Raw genomic sequence first — 25,859 nt, 5'->3', positions numbered from 1 at the left:
AAGGAAAGAAAAGAAAGGGAATTTCCATCTTGTTTGTTCCTCAAGCCTATCTTGGAAAATTAAAGAGACTGTGTCATATTAGTGAACATATGAACTTAACATCATTCACTTTTTAAAAAGAATTTTAGTGTAAAATACAACATTGTATTTTCAGTAATTTGGGGGAAATTATGATTGTTTGACAGTTCAATTGAATTGTAGTCAGTAGTATTACTGTAGATGAATCGTCTAAAGATTGGTAAGTAATTTTAATAGCAATGGAAAACGATGTTATGTAAATACAATGCTCAATAGGTAACAACTATTATTCAACAACAGATGAAGACAGAAAACTGTTCACATACATTATGATATAAAGAGAAATGGAAAAATTGGTTAAGAACACGAACTTTAGAGTGCTACAGCTCTTTTAAAATTTGTCTAGCAAGTTTCCCAGTTTTCACTGGAACCTCCGCTCCTATCAAAAAAAAAAAAAAAACCCACAAAAGACTTGAACTCTAGAATCAAGTTGGCTGATTTTCTATTCTAGGTTAGCACTTCTCAAGTGGGTAACTTTCATCAAGCACCCTGTCCTCTCTGGGCCTCAGTATGTTCATCTATAAAATGGTGGTAACTGATGTCAGGAGTTCAAGACCAGCCTGGCCAACATGGTGAAATCCCGCCTCTACTAAAAATACAAAAATTAGGCCGGGCACGGTGGCTCACGCCTGTAATCCCAGCCTCTGGGAGGGTGAGGCGGGTGGATCACGAGTCAAGAGATCGAGACCATCCTGGCTAACACGGTGAAACCCCGTCTCTACTAAAAATCCGAAACAATTAGCCGGATGTGGTGGCAGGTGCCTGTAATCCCAGCTACTCGAGAGGCTGAGGCAGGAGAATCTCTTGAACTCAGGAGGTGGAGGTTGCAGTGAGCTGAGATCGCACCACTGCACTCCAGCCTGGGCGACAGAGCAAGACTTCGTCTCAAAAAAAAAAAAAAAAAATGGTAGTAACACTTCTAGGCCATTCTTAGGGCTGTTATTAAGATCAAATTAAGTGATACACATATAGCACATTACCTGATGGCCATCAGTAATTATTACATAAATTATGTATGTTTCTGTATTACTTAATACCTTAAAAGAATACATTTTATATCCACTTATCATGATAGTTTCTAGACAGATTTATAGATTGGTTTAACTCAGGTCATAATCTCAGTAATTTATGTTTTTAAATTATGTTGCAGGAGTGCTGTTAGAAAACATATATTCTTCCAACACTTTTAGAAATATCTGTTACTTTAAAAGGGCAGGGATAAATCCACCTTCTTTTCCCTAATTTCCACTTCCCCAGCACTGTTAAATTTTCTGCATGTTTGTTTACATAAATACTGAAAAAGCACAATGTGACTAGCATTTTCTATGTATATGAAGTATTGAAAATGCCCAATAGCTTTAAGACACAGTGAATGTATTACATATGGTTCAATTGACATTAATGAATTTGCAAAAAATTGTTTCCTTAAAATATTTTTACTAACTGGAAGATTGGCCGTTATCCATGGTGGATGCAGAGAAGTGTTTCTAGAAGGAGCTCTGTCCCCTGAGAAGCTGCTAGATGTCCTACCTGACGTATCCCCTGAATTGGAAACTGCTGATAATTAATGATTTGAGGATCTTTACTGGGTCATTCTTCCAATGTTCAAATTCATCCTCCCTGAAGTCTGAATTTTGTCCAGCCAGTTGATAATTTAATGCACTTGACAAACATCTTTCACTTATTCTCATCATTGATCTTCCCTTGGGGTTTTTGACTGTCTCCTGTGGTGTTCATACTGAATGTGTAAGATTCAATTAAGGTCTTAGAAGGCATCTCAGTCTCCGTGCCTTTCATCCTTAGTAGCTGTACTTCTGTCTCCTCAACTAACTGCTCAGTGTATTCCTTACTCAGCCATCGTCAATGGTGATTATAATTCTTGCTTCATTTCCTATGCTTTGGTTCACCACAGACACCTTACGGATACCACGGGCATTAGCATCAAAGGTGATTTCAATCTGAAGAATGCTATGATACTCATGAGAAATGCCTCAAATGTCAAACTTTCCAACTAAGATTTTCCCTTCACCATTGCTTCCTCATCTTTGTAAATTCAAACAGTTGTCAGAATGTAAGGTCTGTGTCTCCTTGGTGGAAATGGGGCATTATGTTTGATCACAACAATTATGTCTTCATTATCCATTTTAATACCAAGGGAAACATGAGTGATGTCCAGATACAGAAAAGCCTAACATTTTTTCACTTATAATGAAAAACTATAAACATAAGCCTCTTTGCCAATATCATTTTTATAATGAGGAAACCAGAACGAAGCTACTCTAGGAATTTTCCATTAATGTATTGTAGAGCACTGATCTCAACTGTCTGCACCGACAACTAGATTTCCTGTTCAACTGCTCCATCGAAAACAGATGTATTGTGGCTCATACTCTGGTTTAATTACTTACTATTGCACGAATCTTGCAAAGATTTCTGGAACTTGGGAATACACATACTGCCTTGACTCTATGACTTGCCAGGTATAAAGCTTTCTTTATGGGGTTTGGGGTGCTTGTCTTTACATCAGTTTTCAATCCTTCAAAATGTAGACTTCTTTATAGAAGAAATGTTTCTCAATATTGGTCTGAATGTTGATAGAGTACTTTAACATGTTTGTGAACTATGCAGAGTCAAGAAGCAGCATTTTGTCTCAGTTTTGTCGTTTTGGGATTGTATTTCATCTTGGTGATGAAATGGTTAAGCATTGGATTGTCCACCCAAGTGGGTGTACCTAGTTATAGACTTGGTTTTAAATATTTTGTCCTCAATAGTAAGGGTGAACATATCAAGGTGCCACGTTTAAGGTCACAAACCAACGCCAACACACTTTTTAAAAATCAACACACTTTTGGGCCTCAATATTTTGTCCAAATTATGATCAATAACAGTGACAGTTGGCTGATTGGGGATTTTAGTCACAATAAATGCAGCAATTAAGCAAGTGTCTTCATAACACTGGAAAGTTACTAACGTCGGTGATTCTGTGACAACAACTATGATAGGCTTCTGAAGTTTTCTGTATCTTTGTCAAAATCATAGAAATTACCTCTTCTGGGGAGATGCTTTTGTTCTCTCCCTTGCTCTCCACCTGGACCTGGGCACATTACATATCATTCACTATCATGGATAGCCATTGCTTCTTACCTGAATGGGCTGTTACATAACCAAATCTACATCCAGTCATCTGCTTGGCACCAGAAGCTGTTGGTGGGCTTCATTGAAACATGATTCTTTCCAGCAACAGTGATCAATCATTCTGTCAATGTAGCAATATGACTTAGAATTGTCTTATTTTCCTGTTCATTGCCAATGATCACACTTTTCCGTGTTGGAAAACACCTAGCCAGATATAGACGGTTTCAAGATCGTTGTCAACTGGCAGCACCTTTGATGTATTAGGAAGACAGATCTGTCTCACAGGAGGAAGATGTAGAGAAGATAGTGGTGCCTATGTCACATTCAATCTGTCGAAGTCACTTTTAATGTAAAATGATAAAGACATTCAAGAACAACCTTTTCAAAACCCTATCAGATTCTTAAACCACAATAAACCCCATTCCAGTGAAAATGCTAAGTGGAGAGAGCTCTTGTTTCTAGCAGGCTAGGAGAAAGAGATGGAGATGGGAGTGCCTCCTACAGTAGCAGCGGTGCAAAGGACCTAAAGGCAAATCAGAAAGTCATTCTGCAATGTACTAAAGGTCAAACTAAGAGAAAAATAATGTGAATATGGCTTAAGCAAAATGAAGCGAGCCAAGAGGTAACACTTGGTTATACTGAAATCAAAAAGGCATAGAATTAAAAAACAGGTCAAAAGTGATAAAGTGGAGGAACAGTACGGCCAACTTCTGTAAATGTAAAGCCAGCATCTTTATGTGATCTTATAAATGCCTCTGATATACGTGGGTCCATGGTTTGGGGCCAAAGACATAGCTGTCATTCAATTGATAGCTAAAAACTTCCTGTCACTGGAAATCAATTCCCTTCTGAGGATCTTTTTCCATATTTATCAAGTTTCTGAAATGGTGTGGATTAAATGTCCTCATCAGCCATTTGATTTTCTATAAACTTAAGCCTCTTTGCCAATATCATTTTTATAATGAAGAAACCAGAACAAGGCTACTCTAGGAATTTTCCATTAATGTATTGTAGAGCATTGATCTCAACCGTCTTCTAATGGATTTATAGTTATAATGAAGTGCAACAAATGTCAGGTGTTTTGACAGCTATTTCACTACCTGGTACTCGTGTTGAATTTACTACCAATTCAGTTGTTTATCTTTTTTCACTTCTGCTAAGCTATATACATTTCCTAAATTTGTTGTTATGATCATGATATTCTGGATAAGGTCATTCTTGCATTGCTATAAAGAAATACCCAACACTGGATAATGTATTTTTTAAAAAAGATGTTTAATTGACTTGCAGCTCTGTAGGCTTTACAGGAAGCATGGTTCTGGCATTTGCTTGGTTTCTGGGGAGGCCTCGGGAAGTTTACAATTGTGGGAGAAGGTGAAGAGGGAGCAGGCACATCACATGGCAAAAGCAGAAGCAAAGGAGCAAGTGAGTGGTGGGGTAAGTGCCACACATATTTAAAAGACGGGATCTCATGAGAACTCATGCACTATCGCAAAGACAGCACGAAGCCATGAGGAATCCGCACCCGTGGCACAAACACCTCCCATCAGACCCTGTCTCCAGCATCGAAGATTACAGTTCAACATGAGATTTAGGTAAAGACAGATATCCAAACTATGTCATATTCCATCTTTTTAAGTTCCATTCAGTTTTCAAGTTTACAAAGCCTATCTTGCATGCTTATTCTCTAGGAAGGGAATAATTTCACAAAAGAGGAACCAAAATTTAGCCTCATGGTCAGAAAAATATAAAGTGTAAAACTATTTTTTACTTTAAATGTAACAGATTTTTTACCTGTTAACTCTTCAAAAGCTGAGAGTGATATTTCTATATGTATTGAACATGGAAATTTGTATTCACAATGTGTCCAGCTGGACAGGTATTTGCAGAGAAAATTATGCTCTATTTAATCAAATATATCTTGAATTTGGATTCTATCATTCAACATCTTTAGAATTCATTCCAAGTTTGTATGCAGTTAGAACTCCTTCTGAATTGACGGCAAGTCTTGTGAAACTTTTTACTAACCTACCTAATTTTATTAGAATTGATCTCATGTCTTTTCCACAGAGTAATCATTAGAAACACTATCAAATATCTTTTGTAGGTCCCGGGAATGAGCCAAGTATTCCTGTCAAAGAAAGAAATACCATATTTGACAAAATTATTCTCATATTTCTTCCAGCAGGTAGAAGCTAACTTTAGATATTTGTTACTAATTATATTTATTTGCATCTCATCTTTTTATAAAAATTGCTTGAAATTGTAGCTAGCTTTAACATTGAGTATTTAACTAATTTATCTGATAATCTTTGAGGATGGTGTGTGGTGGTTTAAACAACAACAAAAATCCACAACCTTTTGAAACTCTCTCCCTTGAGAGCTGGAGGTCCACCCCCCATCCTTGAATCTAAGTGGGCTGGTGCTTGCTTCAACCAATAAAATGCCGCAGAAGTCACATAAGTTCCCTGAGGGTGTTTAAAGGGCCATGTAACTTCCTCCTAGTTCTCTTGGCACACTCACTATGAGGGGAGTCAGGGATCATGGAACAAGCCCAGCTACTCTGGGATTGACAAGTTTTGGGTGGTCTGGTGGAGAATCCCCCTCGAAGCCAAACATCTTGGCCATCCCTACCAAGGTGTCTGACACGTGAGTGGAGCGACTGTGGGCCTTCCAGTTCATCCCACCCACCAGCTAAGTACGGCTGAATGGCCCAGTTGAGGCATAAGCAGAAGACTCACCCCAGTCCCTGCAGCACACAATCCATGTGATATTATAAACATGCATATTGCTTGAAGCTACCTAAGTCTTCTTCTTTTTTTTTTTTTTTGTGACACAGAGTCTCTCTCTGTCACCCAGGCTGGAGTGCAATGGTGCGATCTTGGCTCACTGCAACCTCCACCTCCCAGGTTCAAGCCATTCTCCTGCTTCAGCCTCCCGAGTAGGTGGGATTACAGGTGCCTGCCACCATGCCCAGCTAAATTTTTGTTTTTTTTAGTAGAGACGGGGTTTCACTATGTTGGACAGGTTGGTCTCAAACTCCTGATCTCGTGATCTGCCTGCCTCGGCCTCCCAAAAGTGCTAGGATTACAGGCGTGAGCCACCGTGCCCGTCCTTAAGCTACTAAGTCTTGCAGGTAATTTGGTTTACAGCAATAGTAACTGGAAAAGGGAGAATGCCTTTTTTTCTGGTTTTAAAATAATAAATGCAGCACTGAACAATTTGGAGGCAGAAGGCAAGTACTATTAATTGATAAATGGTTTTCTTCCATCTAAATAATTTTTTATATGATGTCACTCTAACAATTCTTCATTTTTATTTTCATATATGTTTTGAGAACTGAAAATTATACTCAAAAGAACTTTGAAATTGTATTTATCTTACAAAGCATTATCTCAAAAGCAGAATTCTTTCAATTTTATGGATTTAATAACTCAAATATAAATAATTTCTGACTTGGAAATCCTGTGTGAAATGAATAAATATTAACTGTGAAGTTACACTTATGAATACTTTAATTGGTAAGATTTATCAATCTCATAGAGTTGATCAAATTGAGATTTCAGAGACTGTTTGCCAAGAAATTGGAATTTTCTGTATTCCTATATTAGGTGAGTCATCTTAAAAGGAAATTGAGTCACCTAATCAAATTCTCAGCGTTATCGCCTGGCAACTGAGATACTTCCAACAGATAAATAAAATGTGACAGGCTGTTTTTTAATGCCTACTGATAAACTTCGTAGACCATTGAGATAACAGAGCAGTCTGTGTACCTGCTAACAGTTTAATTTAAACCAAATAAAGTTAGAGAAACAATAATTTATAATTCACCAAAAGCTTATTATTCCTTCCTTCTATGAGCCAGTTTAGTTACTGGTTAGAATAAAACATCTGCATGCTAGAGTTTGGAACCCAGAGTGTTCACCATGACTCTATCATACTGAGTCAACCTTCTCAGTTATCTATGAGACCATCAATTCTCAACTGCTCAAAATATTTGCTCCAGCAATCGCTCCTTCTCCTGAAATTTAATATTTTCCCTCTTTCCTGGATTATTCTCATCAGCATACAATACCTGAAAAATTTCTATTATGAAAACAAACATTGTGCCTTTTTTTGCCATGTCTCCATTTGTCTACTTTCCACTTTCCACTTGTCTATTCCCTCTTAAAGCCATACTCTCTGTCTCCAGCTTCTCTCCTCCTGTTCTCTTTGAGGACACTGCAATCAGCTGAATATGCTTTCCACTCCACTGAAACCATCGTCAGGGGCACCAGTGACCTTCATGTGGCTAAAATCAGTGATCAATTCTCAGCCCTCAAATTACAAATTACTCTTTCATATCAGCAGCATCTGATGCAGTTAATTGATCTCTTCTATTAAATCATTTTCAAACTTGCCTTTCTGGAATCCACGACCCCGTGGTTTTCCTCTTACCTTATTGGCTACCTAGCGTTCTCATCTTACTTGCTTGTTTATCTTTTTCCCCTAACTCCTAAATGTACTATTTGTGTCCTCCGACATCTTCCCTCCTGCATTGTTACTTCCTGGATGATCTCTTCCAACCTCATCCCTTCTAATATGACTTCTATATTTATGAATCCCAAAATGTGCACCTGCAAACTGAATCTTATCCATGAGCTCCACAGTCGCATATCCAGTTTCTTACCTTGATTTTTCCTTGATGTTACAAAAAAGTCTCCATCTTTAAATGGACAAAACATAAACTTTGACCCTCTTCCCTTTCTTCTTCTCAATCATGTACAATAATAACTTGCATTTTATTGAAAATCATTTATTTATACACAGAAGTGGGAACCTGCAAAGACCTAATGACTTTTACCTTCTAAATCCCAGTGATTCATTCTACCAACAATTATAATTTTACCTGTAATCCCCAGTTTTCCTCTGTTTATATAAAAAATAATTTTTTCCAGTCTAAACAATATTGCATCCATATATTATTCAATAAATTGTAAAAGGCTTTTACATAGATGATTTTATTTGGTCAATATTTTAAAAAGTGAAAAAGACTTTAAAAGAATATTTTTATTTTTCAATAACCCCTGGCAGAACTAAGGAGTTATACAGGGTCCCTCACCTGAAGTATCAATAGAAAGACTAGAAGCCATTTTCTAGGAATTCTTTCTTTTTTTTTTTTTTGAGAGGGAGTCTCACTCTGTCGCCCAGGCTGGAGTGCAGTGGCGCGATCTCGGCTCACTGCAAGCTCCCCCTCCCGGGTTCCCGCCATTCTCCTGCCTCAGCCTCCCGAGTAGCTAGGACTACAGATGCCCGCCACCACGCCTAGCTAATTTTTTGTATTTTTAGTAGAGACGGGGTTTCACTGTTTTAGCCAGGATGGTCTCGATCTCCTGACTTCATGATCCACCCACCTCGGCCTCCCAGTTGGAATTCTGTTTCTATGCTCATCTGATAAATAGATCATCTATTTGGCTTCTGAACTCCTACTACTGAACAGGAGTTTCAGCAGCTTCAGGAAATCCTCACCCACCTTTACATACCAAATTCTAATGGATACTGTATCTGTGGCTCTATTTTAAATTCTATTGTTTTGATATGTCTGCGTGTTCCTGCACCTACCGACTGCTTCAATTATTGAAGTACGATTTAATAACCTTTAGGCTTATCATTCACTGAACTACATTAAAAATTATTGGTTCTTGGCCGGGTGCGGTGGCTCACGCTGTAATCTCAGTACCTTGGGAGACAGAGGTGGGCGGATCACGAGGTCAGAAGTTTGCAACCAGCCTGGCCAACATGGTGAAACCCCTTCTCTACTAAAAATAAAAAAATTACTAAAATGAGGAATTTGTGGTAAACGTACTAGATTGGTCTCACATATCACTTTGGAGCCACCAAAGAAACCTCACTGAAATTATAGCAAAGATGTGAAAAAATAGCCTTACAAAGACAGAAAAAATGAAAAGAGAGGTTGAAAAAATGAAAAGGACAGTGGTTAGAAATAGCAAGTGACCTGCAGGTGAGAAAAAGTTAAAGGCTAACATCCTACCAGTGGGAGAAGGGTAAGGGGAGACGGAAACCAGGACACTGGTCAATGTCCATGGCAGATTCCAAGCAGGTCTCAGAAAACGGAGGAAGCCTGCGTTAGACACAGAGTGCTTGGGAGTGGGAAAAGTTGAACACATCCAAAAATTTTGAAAGAAGTCAGACCTCTTGATCTCTACCCTCCAACCCAGAAAACTAGCAGTTAATCACTGGCTCCAAAGGTTGAAGATTTTTCTGAACAGTTTACATCAGAGAAAATTTTGATTTCTGGAAGATTTAGTTAAATTATTCCTGTGGTCAGTGAGTATCAGAAGCCAGACTGATAGGCCCATCCTGAAGGTAAAGGATTTCTCTGGTAAGTTAACTAGGATAAGAGACAGTCCAGAGAGATGCTGCTAGATGTGATTATCCAAAAGAAAAAGTCTAAATTTTACCCACGCTATCTATAGAGAAGCCCATTATTCATAAGCCCATCATTCTTCCCTAGGCCCGGAAGTTTAAAAATTTTATTTTATTTTATTTTGAGACAAGGTCTCACTCTGTCTTCCAAGCTGGAATGCAGTGATGCAATCTTGGCTCACTGCCTCCACCTCTCCATGTCACTATCTCATTCTGAAATATAAACTGAGGGACAAGACGTACCGGATTTTGAGGAGAGTTTCAAATAAGAAAAACAGAGGCCAAACCCCAATAAATTAACAAACAAAAAGTACTTAGTGGAAACTGTGATATTTCCAGAAAAGAAAGTAGCCTAGAAATAAGTAACTGATGCACTCGGAAATATTGGAAGAAAGAAAATATTGTACCATGAAATTAAAACAAGATGTTATATTTTTTAAAAATTCAAAAGATCATATAATTAGTTATGCACACACACACAATGGTAGCAGAAAAATCAGTAGGAGATTTAGATGTTTAATTTGAGAAAATCTCAGTGGAGTTGAAGAGAAAGAAAACAAACTGTAAAAGTGGATGAAGAAGTAAGTAAATGGGAAGATCCATCTAAAGCATCAATATTCCTAAAACAAATTTTCTCAAAAAAGAGGAGGAAAAGGCAAAAATATTCAAGAAACAAAGAAAAAATTTCAGAACATACTCAGACATGACTTTCCAAGTGGAAACTCCACTGAGGGCCTGTCATAGTAAATTAAAAAATGGCAACGCCAAAGCATGGAATCACTAAGACTGGGAAAAATCTTCAGGAAGAAAAAAAGTTACGCATAGCAAATCAGGAGTGAGAATGACAGAATGGAACCTAATACTACATGCCGAGAAGCTGATATCAAGAAGCCAGAACATGGCCGGGCACGGTGGCTCACGCCTGTAATCCCAGCACTTTGGGAGGCCGAGGCGGGCGGATCACAAGGTCAGGAGATCACGACCATCCTGGCTAACACGGTGAAACCTCATCTCTACTAAAAATAGAAAAAATGAGCCGGGCGTGGTGGCGGACGCCTGTAGTCCCAGCTACTCCGGAGGCTGAGGCAGGAGAATGGCGGGAACCCGGGAGGCGGAGCTTGCAGTGAACCGAGATGGCGCCACCGCACTCCAGCCTGGGCGACAGAGCGAGACTCCGTCTCAAAAAAAAAAAAAGAAGTTAGAACATGATGTGAAGCCTTCATATTTCTGACAAAATAATTTTTGATTCATAATCCTATACACAATCAACTGCCAATCAAATGTGGGAGTTGAATGAAGACATTTTTCAGAACACAAGGGCTATATGTATTAGCCTTCAGTGCACTCTTACTCAGGGAGCTACTAAAGAGTGCACCTTACGAACATGAGAGGTAAAATTAAGAAATGTCTTTTGGAAGCCTGGAGAGGTGACTTACACCTGTAATCCCAGCACTTTGGGAGGCCAAGGTGGGAGTATGACTTGAGCCTAGGAGTTTGAGATCACCCTGGGCAACAAAGTGAGACCTGTCTCCACACACACATACACACAAAGGTAAAAATTAGCTGAGTGTGGTGGTGCATGCCTGTACACTGAGGCAGGAGGATCCCTTGAGTGCAGGAGGTTGAAGTTGCCTGGGTGACACAGAGAGACTGTGTCCCAAAATATAAAAAGTAAAATATAAAGAAAATCTTTTGTGGCCTGCGAAAGAGGGGAGACGGCCTAGGAGAAAAAGAATTAAATCATGTGACAAGATTGACAGAGAAAGATTAGTGAGACACTGTTCAAGATACAAGTGACAGATGGAGGACTCTGGAAATTAGGTCTCCATAATAAAGAAAATTTAAAAAGAACAAGTAAATAATCTTATAAATAATTAGATATTCTGCCATATTTAAAATATTATACATATTTTAGAGTAATGTATCAGAGGACAAATTTCTGATATGTGCATATGAAATTTAAGAATAAAAATGCAATATTCACCTATAAGTACAAAATGTTACACAAGAACAAAATTATGTACATTGTACAAAAAATGATTCAGTAACAAGTAATTTTTAAATAGCCCAAAAAATGTAAATATTTCAATACTGATTAGACAAGAAATCATTGGGATATATATACTCCCTATACATAGCTGGTATGTGTGTGTGTGTGTGTGTGTGTGTGTGTGTGTGTATCACATATATAACTGGGATGTGTATGTATATCTAAATATATATATCCACATTTATATACACACACTATATGTGTATGTATGTCTATGTATGTTTGTGTATATATAATATATATTTCATGAGAAAAAGCAAAATGATGTATTTGTGTGTATGATTAGATGGATAATAAATTTAAATGCTGTTTCTTTAGAAGGATGGTGATAGATAATATCTAAAAGTCACAAATATGAAAACACATTTAATTATTTGTATTCAATTTCTTAAACTATGGCTATGTATTGCTTTGCTAGAAATAAAACTAAAGTTACATAAATTAAATGAAAGAATAGCTAAACAATCCTGAGAAACAAGGAAGAAATTGGAAAATTCACACATACCCATTTCAAAAGTCACTGCAAGCTATGGTAATCCAGGCAGAGTGATTCTGGCATAAGGATGGACAAACCAACAGAGTAGAATGGAAACTCTAGAAGTATATCCTAACATTTATGGTTAATTGATCTTTGACAAAGAGGCAAAGACACATCAATGAGAAAATAATTGTTTTTTCAACATGTGCTACAAACCAAACTAACAAAAAGATACCACTTCACATCCACGAGAATGGTGTCACCAAAAAGATAACAAACACAAGTGCTGGAGAGAATGAGGAGAAATTGAAACCCTCGTTCACTGCTGGTGCAAATGTTTTAGGTTGGTGCAAAGGTAATTGCGGTTTTGTCAGTACTTCTAAATGGCAAAAACCGCAACTACTTTTGCACCAACCTAATAAAACAGTACAGTCACATTGGAATATAGTCTAGAGGTTTCTTTAATGATTAAACATAAAGTTCCCATATGATCCAAGTATTTTGCTCCTGGATATATACCCAACAGAAATGAAAACGTGTCCACACAGAAACTCATACATGGGTGTTTGTAGCAAAATTATTTATAATAAACAGTGAAAACAACCCAAAGTCTGTCAACTAAGAAACAGACACACTAAATGTGGAATATTTTGCCATAAAAATGAGGAACTACCGGTACATGCTACAACATAGATAGACCTTGAAAATGTTATGCCGGGCAAAAGAAGCCAGTCACCACAGGCCACATATGATGTGACCCTATTTGAAATGCCCAGATTACTCACATCCATAGAGACACAAAGCAGATTCAGGATTGTCTAATTTGGGAGCTGAAGGAGAAGAACATGGGAGGAGCTGGGTTTGCAGAGCAACTGCTGATGGGCATGAGATTTCTTTCTGGGGTGAGGAAACTGTTCGGATATCATATCATGGTGGTAATTTCGCACTCTGTATGCTAAAAATCCATTGAGTTGCACCCACAAGTAGATTTACGGTAAGTAAATTGTATCTCAATAAAGCTGTATGTATTTTTTAAAGAGGTTCAGAAAACAAATAAATTCAGCTCTTGTTCCATAGCTCGTAAATTACTTCCCCATTGTGGCATGTCTTAGCTGGCTGTGGCCACCAAGTTCTGTCAGCTCTGACCACGGCTATAGAAAGAGCCACTCCTCCTAATACAATTTTAATACCTTTTAAACAACATACGGTAGAATAATTCATTCTTCCATCAGTATCCTGCATTAGGCATAGTGGAGCCTTCCCCAGAATGGATTTTTCTGCATTGAATGGTTCACGGAATGGTTACGGAATCAAAAGACTATCTTCAATTTAACATGCAGGCTTTCCTGTCAAATCCACTTTCAGATATTTACAAGCTGTGAAATGTTTTTCACATTATCATATTCTCCTTCATTGGGTGCATTTGGGAAAATGCAACAAGGCATGCTGGATCCACAGGTCGTGACGCATTGTCCTGTGCGAGAATTCCTGCTGTTTCCCTGGCGATTGAAAGACACTGAATGGAATGCAATGAAGAAAATCCACCATTGAATAAATACAGCTATTTCTTTCCCACACGTAAAGCACCGTTTGAGGAAGGGTAAACTGTTGATGTATAATACATCATAATGCTGATTTGAAAAGCTGTATTCTCACTATTGATTTGAGAACTCTTTGACGATCTCATAAATATTCACAGCACATCTTTATTGAGTGCTTATAATATGCCAGACACTATTCCGTCCTTTAGTAGGTCTCTTTAGAGAGTCTGACACCTTCAGTAAGAGACATTCACATCTATTTTCTTTCTTTTTTTTTAAGACGTAGTCTTGCTCTGTTGCCCAGGCTGGAGTGCAGTGGCATGATATTGGCTCACTGCAACCTCTGCCTCCTAGGCTCAAGTGATTCTCCTGCCTCAACCACCTGAGCAGCTGGGACTACAGGTGCCTGCCACCACACCCGGCTAATTTTTGTATTTTTAGTAGAGATGGGGTTTCACCATGTTGGCCAGGCTGCTCTCGAACTCCTGACCTCCACCCACCTTGGCCTACCAAAGTGCTGGGATTACAGGTGTGAGCCACCGCACCCGGCCTCACATCTATTCTCTCTGAAGCCTGCGACCTGGAGGCTGCCTCTCTATGACAAGAGCCTTGGCTTCATAACCCCCTTTACCTTAACTCAAGCTGACTTCAACTTTGCAGGCAGAGCTTATCCCTTTCAACCAATTGCCAATCAGGAAATCCGTGAGTCCACCTAGACCTATAAGCCCCACCCCCAGCTTTGCATTGTTCTGCCATTCAGGACCAAACGAATGTAAACCTGACATACTCATTGATGTCTTATGTCTCCCTAAAACATACAAAGCCAAGCTGTCACCCAACCACCTTGGCACATGTTCTCAGGACCTCCTGAGGCTGTGTCATGGGTCCTTGTCCTTAAACTTAACAAAATAAACTTCTAACTTGATTGAGACATGTCTCAGATACTTTTGGTTTACAAACCTGTTGAATGAAATTCAGCCTAAAGCTGCCTCCTTACATATTTTAAGTTTGGCCTAAAGGTTTTGTAGCACATAGTGAACTATAACCTAAAGGAGGTGTAAACAGACTGTAATCAGACTGTAATCTACTCTTGTGCCAATCGCCGAGTTTTGGCCAATCCAAGAAGCACAACTGTTCAAACTGTGTTCACATAAAGCCAGCATGGAGCTGTCTCCAATATTTCTGTTCCTGCACTTCCTCTTTCTGTCTTCTGCCCATAGCCCTTTCCCACCACACGGCTGTGCCGGAGCCTCTGAAGCTACTCTGGGTTGTGAGGCTGCCCAATTTGAGAATTGTTCTTTGCTTAGTTAAACTCTGTTCAATTTAATTTGGCAAAGGCTTTTCTTTTAACCAACCAGATCCCCTTTCCCCAAATCCAGCCATAAAACCTACAAGTATTACTCGAACTTTCCCTTTGCCTTTTTGTGTAAAAGCCGGCCAGAAAATTGAGAAATTTTTTGACTGTAGCACATAAAATCCCCATTCCAGGGAGGTCTTGTCCCACCCCAGAAGGAAGGACGCTGCTCAGAGAGGCCAGAAAGAGTCTAGAGAGACAAGCCTTGCTGGGTGACCCTGCTCCGTCTATTAACAGTAGATCACACCCTTTGTGTCCCTCCATATTTCTACCTGGCTGTCCATACACTGTTAAATCTAAGCATAAAATGACAGTTTCCCCTGTGCGAGTCTTCATTCTGAAGGCTCCTGTGTAGACACATTAAATGAATTTGTATGTGTTTCTCCAATTAATCTGCCTTGTTGATTTTTAGTGAACTTTCAGAGGGTGAAGGAAACCCTTCCCCATACATATTCTTCTATTGAACCTCTACGTATGTTCAAATTAATAGCTTTAGGTAAATAAACTTAGATTTTTCAAATGTAAAGATTCATTTTAAACCAATACTTACATTTCTGTCAGCATGTAAATGTGTCTTTGGGGTCTTGCAAGCTACTCCGTTATTTGGGCTAATTTCTATTACGGTACTATAAACTAAAGTACTATTTAAAAATGAAAATCAGGCTGCATCTGAGTTGAAACTGTGAACAAATAATTAGTTTTGAAAGCTAGTATTGCTCTTCCTAAGCCGGCGCTCGGCAAGTTCTCCCAGGAGAAAGCCATGTTCAGTTCGAGCGCCAAGATTGTGAAGCCCAATGGCGAGAAGCCGGACGAGTTCGAGTCCGGCATCTCCCAGGCTCTTCTGGAGCTGGAGATGAACTCGGACCTCAAGGCTCAGCTCAGGGAGCTGAATATTACGGCAGCTAAGGAAATTGAAGTTGGTGGTGGTCGGAAAGCTATCATAATCTTTGTTCCCGTTCCTCAACTGAAATCTTTCCAGAAAATCCAAGTCCGGCTAGTACGCGAATTGGAGAAAAAGTTCAGTGGGAAACATGTCGTCTTTATCGCTCAGAGGAGAATTCTGCCTAAGCCAACTCGAAAAAGCCGTACAAAAAATAAGCAAAAGCGTCCCAGGAGCCGTACTGTGACAGCTGTGCACGATGCCATCCTTGAGGACTTGGTCTTCCCAAGCGAAATTGTGGGCAAGAGAATCCGCGTCAAACTAGATGGCAGCCGGCTCATAAAGGTTCATTTGGACAAAGCACAGCAGAACAATGTGGAACACAAGGTTGAAACTTTTTCTGGTGTCTATAAGAAGCTCACGGGCAAGGATGTTAATTTTGAATTCCCAGAGTTTCAATTGTAAACAAAAATGACTAAATAAAAAGTATATATTCACAGTAAAAAAAAAAAAAAAAAAAAAAAGAAAGCTAGTATTTATTTATGTTAACATTAAGAGGGGCCAATTTGTAACACCATCGTCCCTCAGAAGTAATAGGAAACAACTTCAAATAGCACATCAAACGTTAATTTGCCCTTTGTTATATTTACAAGATTTGTAATGTAGTATTTTTACAGATAACAATAGTGATGTGGTTTGGATGTGTGTCCCCACCCAGATCGCACATTGAATTGTAATTCCCAATGTTGGAAGTGGGGCCCAGTGGGAGGTGATTGGATCGTGGAGTGAATTTCTCAAAAAATGGTTTAGTACCATCCCGTGATAGTGATAGTGAGTTCTCACAAGATCTGGTTATTTAAAAGTAGGTGGCACCTTCCCCCCCATCTCTCGTGTTCATGTAAGATGCTTACTTCCCCTTTGCCTTCTGCCAGGATTGGAAGCTTCCTGAAGCCTCCCCAAAAGCAGAAGCTGCTATGCTTCCCACACAGCCTGCAGGGCCATGGGCCAATGTAACCTCTTTTCTTTAGAAATTATCCAGTCTCGGGTACTTCTTCATACCAATGCGAGAATAGTCTCACACAAATAGATTCTCCTGTTTAAACCTAAAGAAATTTTTATCACAAAAAGTACTTCTTTATAAAGAAAACTAATAAAATTATTTACTTAACTGACATTTTAACATAGAATACTCTCATAATCATAAATAATGCCATATTGGTAATTTGAATGGTAAAGAAATAGTTTTCAAAACTGCATATGAACTTTAATATTTTTCTGTTTTCCTAAATTAATCTTTATGTTTTTATTTAACACATAAGACAGAGATACACTTTTGCAAGTTTATGTGTATTTCAATAAAATCTGACACCTACATATTCTTAATACCAAAACAATGCTTTATTCTGTAGGATCAGCTATGGAAAAGATAAAAGAAAATAACAGGTTTTGGATGACCACAGTCTTGAGCACTTATAAAGGAAGAATTAGGGCAACTCAAAGAAATTGCTAGTATGTAAGAAACGCTTTATTGGCGGTTGTCAAGAGCAAGCAAAATTTTCCCTCCTTATCTCTGTGAGATTCTTTTCACTAGCAGCAGTTTTCAAGGCCAAGCGCTAGAGTTCTATTTTTACTGAAAGAAACAAGTAGAACGAAGAAAGTAGGAACTTCAAATATACAAGATAAAAAGAATATAAGATGACTGAAATAATGGAAACCAAAATATTTTACCCCAAAATACCCTTCTTTGATATATTTTAAGATGGATGTTCAGAGGGCCTGCGACCATGGGCAGCCCTGCAAAGGTCTTCTGTCGGGGAGACTTGCACCTGCAGGGAAAATCCACATCCACGCAGCCTGGCTTTCTCTGAGACCCTCCCTTGTCCAGATCTAGAAAAGATTGGCAGAGAGTGACGCCTTTAAAGGTCCAAAGGAGACATTTCCCATCTATTCCCCCTGAGCCCTGCTGCCTGGGAGGTTTCATCTACGTAATGAGACCACCTTTGCAGGCCAGGCCAGGCCTCCTCTTCTCTGCCTCCCATACCCTGTCCTGTCTAAAGCTGATTTACTACCATAACCTGTTTTCCCAAGGTCCAAGCTTATATACTTTCTGTAACCTCCAGATGGTATAAAAGCATCAACTATCTGGACATTTTTTGGTGCTCTTGTATTTTGTATGCCTCCTGCGTGTGTTAATAAATTTGTATGCCTTTTCTCCTATTACATTGTCTTTTGTCAATTGATTTTCATTAAATCTTCAGAAGGCAAAAGAGAAGTTTTCCCTTGGCCCCCACAATAACAAACGAAGTTTGAAGGTTAATGTTTTGTCCAAAAAAATTCCAGTTTTCTCAAGTCCATATATGTTTTTTCAAGGCAAACCACCAATTCTGAAGCTTGATTATTATTATTGATACATTATGTATTATATTTACATTAACTGATAGGTTGGTTAGTGGGAATTTGTAGGAACAAAGCATTTTTTTAAAAAAATGAGTAGGACATATAATTTTTTAAGGTCATTCTACTAGTATGACTCATACTAGTACAAAATTCTTTCACCTTTCTGAAATGCTATAGATAAAAGATACATTTCTAAATCACAAGCCCTTCCCAGATTCAAGTACCTGAACATGATGATTTGTTCTAAGAGGGCTCACCTTATTCAAATGTACCCTCACCGAGTACCTCTGAAATTATGCTGACTTACAACCAAGGTTAGAAAATTTAAACAATATACCCTGTGTGATGTCAAATACATGACTTGGATTAAAAGTAGATTCTAGAAAGTATTTTTATACTTCATTCCTTCATGCTGTTAATTATATACCTCACAAAAGTATATAGCTAAGATTATATTTTATCTGTAGTTAGATTAAATACAGTGATTATTCTAATGAGTAACTACTGATAAATCTGAATTTCTTATAGCTGCAACTGTAAACACACTCTATAGCCTCCAATTCTTACAGTTCCTTGTGTTAAAAGTTAAAGGGGAAACAATTCAATACTTTCATACTTATTTTTAAAGGGATAATAATAATTTCCCAAAGTTTTTAAAAACATGAAATTGTAACAATTTTAACCTATAAACTCAGTATCTACTGATTCTATAATAGAATTATTTGAATGTGACAATAAATAAATCTAATTAGCTTATAGGAAATGGGGATTTACTGGTAAAATAATAACTTTCAGAAATAACAAAGTATATGAAGAGTGTCCAGTGTTTTGTACCAGTCTCTAGTGTATTTTAAAACCATAAAACCTAGCTAGGTGCAGTGGCTTACATCTGTAATCCCAGCACTTTGGAAGGCCAAGGCAGGTGGATCATGAGGTCAGGAGTTCAATAACAGTCTGGCCAACATGGTGAAACCCTGTCTCTACTAAAAGTACAAAAATTAGCTGGGCATGGTGGCACGCACCTGTAATCCCAGCTACTCAGGAGGCTAAGGCACAGAATTGCTTGAACCCAGGAGGCAGAGGTTGCAGTGAGCCAAGATCGAGCCACTGCACTCCAGTCTGGGCATCAGAGCAAAACTCTGTCTCAAAAAAAAATCCATAAAATCTAATAACATTCATGAACTATGGGTACTGATATTTCTGCTGTATACAGAAAGTTCTCAAAAGAAACTGACAAGAATGAAGCTGGAGCTCCGCATTCCAGTTGTTCTTGATGTCTTCACAGAGATGGCTACACTTCTTACAATTATTACTAGACTTGTTAATAAATGGGTTGATCTGTGGCCTTGACAAGAAAATGGTGAGTAAGAAACCAAATTAATAAAGTGATGTAAAGTGGAAAGATCGTCGATTGCACCAAACCCTAATGGGGAATGCATTTATTTTATTTAGAGAACGAAAGGTAAGAGGAGAAAAGATATATGCAGTTGGACTGTTGAGCAGCTATTTTTGGGGGATTGAGGAGAAACAGGTGTGTTCCAGGATGTTGGATAAAATATTGGAAAGTGCAAATGGAATAAGAAGAAGCTATACAACCTCATTAATTATAGCATAAAACCAAAGTAAAAATATGAGAGACAATTATTCACCTGTCAGATTAACAAATACAGAAAAGTTTGTTAGTACTTTGCCTTCAAGCAAATGGAGAACAGCACTTTGTTACCTTATTGATAGGTATATAAGTTAGTACAACCTCTAAAGAGGGCAATCTGGCAATATCTATAAAAGTTGGAATGTACATGAATTTGGCTTAGTAATTCCACAGCTTGAAACGTATTTTCTCCTGTGTTAATATATCTACATGAAAATGACTATGCCTGTGTCACCACTCCTTATAATGTACCTTTATTTGTTGTAGATTAATAGCAACTTACAGACCAATCAGAATTAAAGTAGTTCTATCAGTCTTGCCGAATACATGTGATGCAATACTTGTGTAACATTAGAAACATGGCATTTTTTCCCAAGATACATTGTCAGTGGGGAAAAATGTACAGAACACTAATGCAAAATAAGCTGCAATTCAGGTGTAAAGAAATTAGGATGTCTAAATGTAGCTCTCCATCCAGGTGTGAGATAGCCATGGGAGGATAAAAAAGAACTGGAAAGACTTTTTGTCCCTGGAGGAAAAAAATTGAAGAATGGAGGATTAGGGATAAAACCTCATTTTCTCTTGTAAAACCCTTGAATTGTTTTTGTCATGTGAACATACAGTCTATTTAAATAAAATGAAAGAAGGAAGTGAAGAAATGAACAAGGCAAAGTCTGAATAGATTATTGGCCATCTAAGGGATCCTCCCACCTCAGCCTTCCAAGAAGATGGGACAACAGGTGCACAACACCGCACCTGGCTAAGTTTTAAATGTTTTGGTTGAAAACGGGGATCTCGCTTGCATTGTCCAGACGGGTCAAACTCTCAGCCTCAAGCAATCCTCCCTCTTCGGCGCTGGGAATACAGGTGTGTGCCACTATACCGGCTCGGTCACCTTTGAAGTGTGGCATGTCCCAATGAGGATGAGCAGCCTGGCTTGACTGCGGATGCTGCAGTCATTTTGGCCTTGTAGACGTGGTCAAAGCTTAATGATTTACTTCCTACATAGGTGCTATTTGGTGTGGAAAGAGTCAGCACAAGGCTGAATTACTTTTCTTAGTGTATTTTGGCTAACTTTCGTTCACTTTCCAAAAGGTCAAGAGTGATGGAAGACCCAGGTCAAGTCCTCTTCCTATAAAAGGACCTTCCAAATTTCTTAGAAATCATAACTGCTGCCCATTAAATGGCAATAAACACTACTCCTATTACCTATGTGGGTATTTCGTCTTTAATATCATTCTTGGATTTGAACCTAGAATTGTTTTTATTTGACTTATTTTTAAGACATTTTTAGTGCCTAGGTAGGAAATATTCTCTTATTCGAGTTTCAGAAATCATATTTTATGTTGTGAATATGCTTAAAACAAAACGCATCCTTAGCCGCACTAAATTATTTCAAAATTCAGTAAGACAGCTTAAATTTAATGTGTATTAAAATGTATGTGTGACTAAGAATGTGTTGTTTAAAATACACTTGCAACATAAAACCTGATCTCTCCATATCACGTACTATGACTTAAAATAGAGACATATAGTTTAAAAATAGAAATGTACTGCTTAAAGCATTTTCTGAAAATACTGAGACTTTTATTTAACACCATCATGCCAAAAAGTAAAACCAACAAAAATGTTTAAGCTGTTTACCTTTACTTGTCCACTTATCATTAGTTCTCTGTGGAAATATTTCCTAACATAATGCATTTTGAGTCTATTTTAGCAAATCTATTGAGGTGTTTATATTTTAAATTAGAGTTTGTCACTTCTCTTTAACATTTTCTTGAGCAAATAATTCTAAAATGTGTAAACAAAATCAGGTAGATAGGTAGATAGAAAGACAGAAAAATATGTACCTGCAGCTCTCAGATTAAAATCATTACATCTGACTGAAGTGCCGTATAAAAGCAAACGTGTCATTTCATAAGAAAACAATTTTTCCTCTTTGCCAAGGCAATTTCATTTTTTTATTATAAAGTGTTTAGTCGGAAATTAGTTCATGATATGTGTTTTTCAAAAGTCCTAGAGAGGAAATTTATTAAACATACTTTGTTTTTATATCATCTTAGAAATCACTTTAAACCCTCATATTTTAAATCTTCATAGACTATAAGTTAGTGTGAATGAATAAAGTGCAAACTGTATCATGTAATATGGCAATTTTTGCACAGAGCTCTTGTGTTGCCTTTCTGCAAGTGAGCAGGGCTCCAAGCATAACTGATTTGATGTAATTTTGGTTGTTTCAGTCACAAAGCTCTCTTTATGAATTGGGCTCTACGGAAATCTTACTTAGGAAATGGGAAGTTAAGTAGATGAATTCAAACCACCTTCCACCTTGGCTCATGGAGACTTTCTTTGGTCAGTTTCACGTGCCTCTGGGAGGCATCCTGAGCTGCCAGTCGTGCAATAAAACCTAGCTATAAATTGCTTGAAATTGACTGCCTTTGAGTCTTCAAGGACTAGATGAATAGGAAAGATTACGGTTTATAACTAGATTATAAGATTCCTATGGGAAATTGAAGATGTAGAAATAACAACCAATAGATGTGGTTTTTTACAACGACTTCTGTAGCTTTCCAAAAATGGCTAAGATACAAAAACTAAACCTAAAATAACCAAGCTGTGTCCCTGAAATTGCACTCCATGGCAGGTTTTGAATATTGCATTCTTAAATATGATTGATTTTGAAAATATTAGCATCACAAAATTTATAACACTTATTTTATTAATTTAGTATTGTTCTGCTGCTGATTTACTTTTAAAAAATAACAAATTGTCTCATTGTTTTTACAAGGGTCTTACTAAGATATGCTGAGGTCTATGATACTTTTAATAAGAAATCCTATGAAAATTTTTTATAAGTGTTTCAATATGAAAATTAAAAATACACAATATACAAAGTGGCAGTTTAAGAAGAGATTAATCATGTAAATACTCTTTACATATAAGAAAATATTTCTACGTCCTCAGTATCTAAGACATACCATGCAACCAAAAATATTAATTGAATACATATATATGTATATATATATATTTTTTTTTTTTTGAGATGGAGTCTCGCTCTGTCACCCAGGCTGGAGTGCAGTGGCGTGATCTTGGCTGACTGCAAGCTCCACCTCCCGGGTTCACAGCATTCTGCCTCAGCCTCCCGAGTAGCTGGGACTACAGGCGCCCGCCACCACGCCCGGCTAATTTTTTTGTATTTTTAGTAGAGACGAGGTTTCACCGTGTTAGCCAGGATGGTCTCAATCTCCTGACCTCGTGATCCGCCCTCCTCAGCCTCCCAAAGTGCTGGGATTATAGGCGTGAGCCACCGCACCCAGCCAATTGAATAAATATTTTAAAATTAGGGGAATTATGCAACTTTATAAGAATGTGAAATCTGGGATATTCGACTGTAAAAACTGGCCTATAATATGAGGAAAATACAAATAAATGAAAAGGATATGCTAAATATAGCTGATGTAATATCTAAAATGTATTAGTTAAGAAAAAAATCCAGAGACTAAAGGATCACGCATTTCCAGTTGTGTGACATGAAGACAGGTGCTATGAACTAAGAAAATCCAAAATAGCAAAAAATGCTGGGCTGAAAAGTGGTAGTCATTTTTCAAATGGTTTCGGTGAGGCTACAAGGCCTGGCACAGCTTTCATCTCCCAGCATCCTGTTCTATACACAATTTGGTGTTTAATGTCTAATACCTAAGAAATGAATTTGGTTGGCCCTTTTTAACTCATTTAATAAAATGATGTGACAGTCTGCTTATTCGTTCAATAAATATTTATTGAGAACCTACTAGGCTCTAAATACTGTTACAACATTAAATCATTAAATAAGGTGTTTCTGCAGAAAAACGTAACATTTGTCCAAAGCAGAAACAGCTGTAGGAACGCTGAAACAGTGGCGAGATGCTGGAAGAGTAAAGCTGCCTTCAAAGGGGAACTGACTTTCTTTCTCTTTTCCCCAAGTGGATTCCAGGGGCATCTCTTCCCATAAATATTTACTACCCTAACCAGTTGTGAATCCGGGATCATAAATTAGAAAATTGTGATAAATAACTGCTACTTTTTAAAAAAGAGTGTATTTCTTCAGAAATGTCTAGATATCGTGGAATTATTCAGATGTCTTTATACAGCCTCGTACCACTGAACTTTAATCTCTTTAAAGAATCGAGCTTTGAGAAGGAGAAGGAGAGCTGAAGCACACCTTGGAATAAAAACGATTTCTGACATGCATGGTTTCCCCACATCCCTGCTATGAAATGTTCTCAATAACTATCTTTATACAAGCCAGTGGCTCCACAAGTACGACATGGACGATGTTTAAAGGGTAAAATTCTCCCAGCTGACTGTGGCCTCCTCACTGACGTTTGGCAGTAATGTCAGCTGCAAGTAATCTGATTTTCCCCTTCAGTGTACCAGGGCACATTCTTTATCTCCAAGAATTCAGTCAAGCAACAAGCTTCAGCTTGTTGAGAGAAGAAAAAAAAAAAAAAAAGTTAGGTTTTCTTTTTTAAAAAATCATGAAAAATGTTTCCAGACTTGCAATTTGGGAAAAAAATATTTAATCCTTGTTGTAGTTATGAATATAGGAGGACAAACCATTCAGAAACTTGTACTCCTATTCCAGTTCTAGGTCTCATTTTTGGACAATCCAAATTCATTTCCACAATGTCTTGAATTGTGGTTTCCATAAGGTCATTCACATTACTGATAACATGCCATTCATAAGGTTTTCCAATTGCTCACTGATGAAATTCAATTTCCAAGAACAATGCAGGATTTTCAGATTTAAAAATGACAATTTTTAAATCCTAGCGAATGCTTTCATTGAATGTATCAATTTTACATTCTGAAATATAGAATATACAGGAGTAAAATATTTTTCTCAAAATATTTCATATTAAAATGGAGGGCAATCTTACAAAATGTAACTCAAAGCCAGAATTCTATAAGTAAATGACAATAAGAATTGACAAAATAGAAAATTCCAATTGTCGTAAAGTTAGAAAGGATACTCAAGTATAGTCATTATTATTATCTTCACTTGTTTGATTAGCCAACATTAAATAGAAATATATCATCTACTTTTATTGAAAAGGCATTGTTTTTTCTGAGGCGTGTACATTGTACCAGCTATTTTGCAATGTAATTAGGCAATGTCTATTATAGTTTACAGAACATACATCTTTTTGATGGAGTCTAGCTCTGTTGCCCAGCTGCAGTACAATCGTTCGATCTTGGCTCACTGCAACCTCCGCCTCCCAGGTTCAAGCACTTCTCCTGCCTCAGCCTCCTGAGTAGCTGGGATTACAGGCGCCCATCACTATGCCCGGCTAATTTTTGTATTTTTAATAGAGACGGGATTTCACCGTGTTAGGCTGGTCTCGAACTCCTGACCTCAGGTGATCCACCAGCCTCAGCCTCCGAAAGTCCTGGGGTTGCAGGTGTGAGCCACCGCGCCCAGCCAGGACATACATCATTGACTTAACATCTTCACTTCTTGGGATGAATGACATAGAAATTAAGTCTTATGTTTTAAAGATTTTTATACAATAGTGTTTAATGCAGCATTATTTATAGTGTTAAAACAATCAGAAACAATGGAAACCCCCTTTAGTGGGGAAATAGTTGAGATTTATACACATCATGAAATATTATATACACAGTCACTAAAAAAGAATGTTAGAATTTCACTCGCTGACAAAGAAGCCTCCCTGATGCACTGGCAAGTGAGAAGAGCAAAAGCCGAGGAGTCAGCATAAAACGTATGATCCCTTCTAATGAAAGGTCAGCATAAAATGTATGAACCCTTCTAAAAGGCAAACGGCAACAGGAAATGTGTATGTGTGTCTCAATTTTGTATATAACTGTA

General features: G+C 37.9%; 1 protein-coding gene and 1 non-coding gene across 2 annotated transcripts; both read left to right on the top strand.

Moving 5' to 3' along the window:
* Positions 1–393: 393 nt before the first annotated feature.
* LOC112439701 (U7 small nuclear RNA) lies at positions 394–454 on the top strand. Its single transcript, XR_003027940.1, has one exon. It is a non-coding gene; the product is annotated as a U7 small nuclear RNA (small nuclear RNA).
* Positions 455–15,760: 15,306 nt separating this feature from the next.
* Positions 15,761–16,439, top strand: LOC100973105 (small ribosomal subunit protein eS7). The gene has a single exon (XM_034959532.4). It carries the CDS (start codon positions 15,823–15,825, stop codon positions 16,405–16,407), a length of 585 nt encoding a protein of 194 aa, XP_034815423.2. The 5' UTR covers positions 15,761–15,822; the 3' UTR covers positions 16,408–16,439.
* The last annotated feature ends 9,420 nt before the right edge of the window (positions 16,440–25,859 follow it).

The sequence above is a fragment of the Pan paniscus genome, chromosome 3 (genome assembly GCF_029289425.2).
Source record: "Pan paniscus chromosome 3, NHGRI_mPanPan1-v2.0_pri, whole genome shotgun sequence".
Taxonomy (NCBI): Eukaryota; Metazoa; Chordata; class Mammalia; order Primates; family Hominidae; genus Pan; species Pan paniscus.
This window is presented reverse-complemented; position numbering and strand designations above follow the sequence as displayed.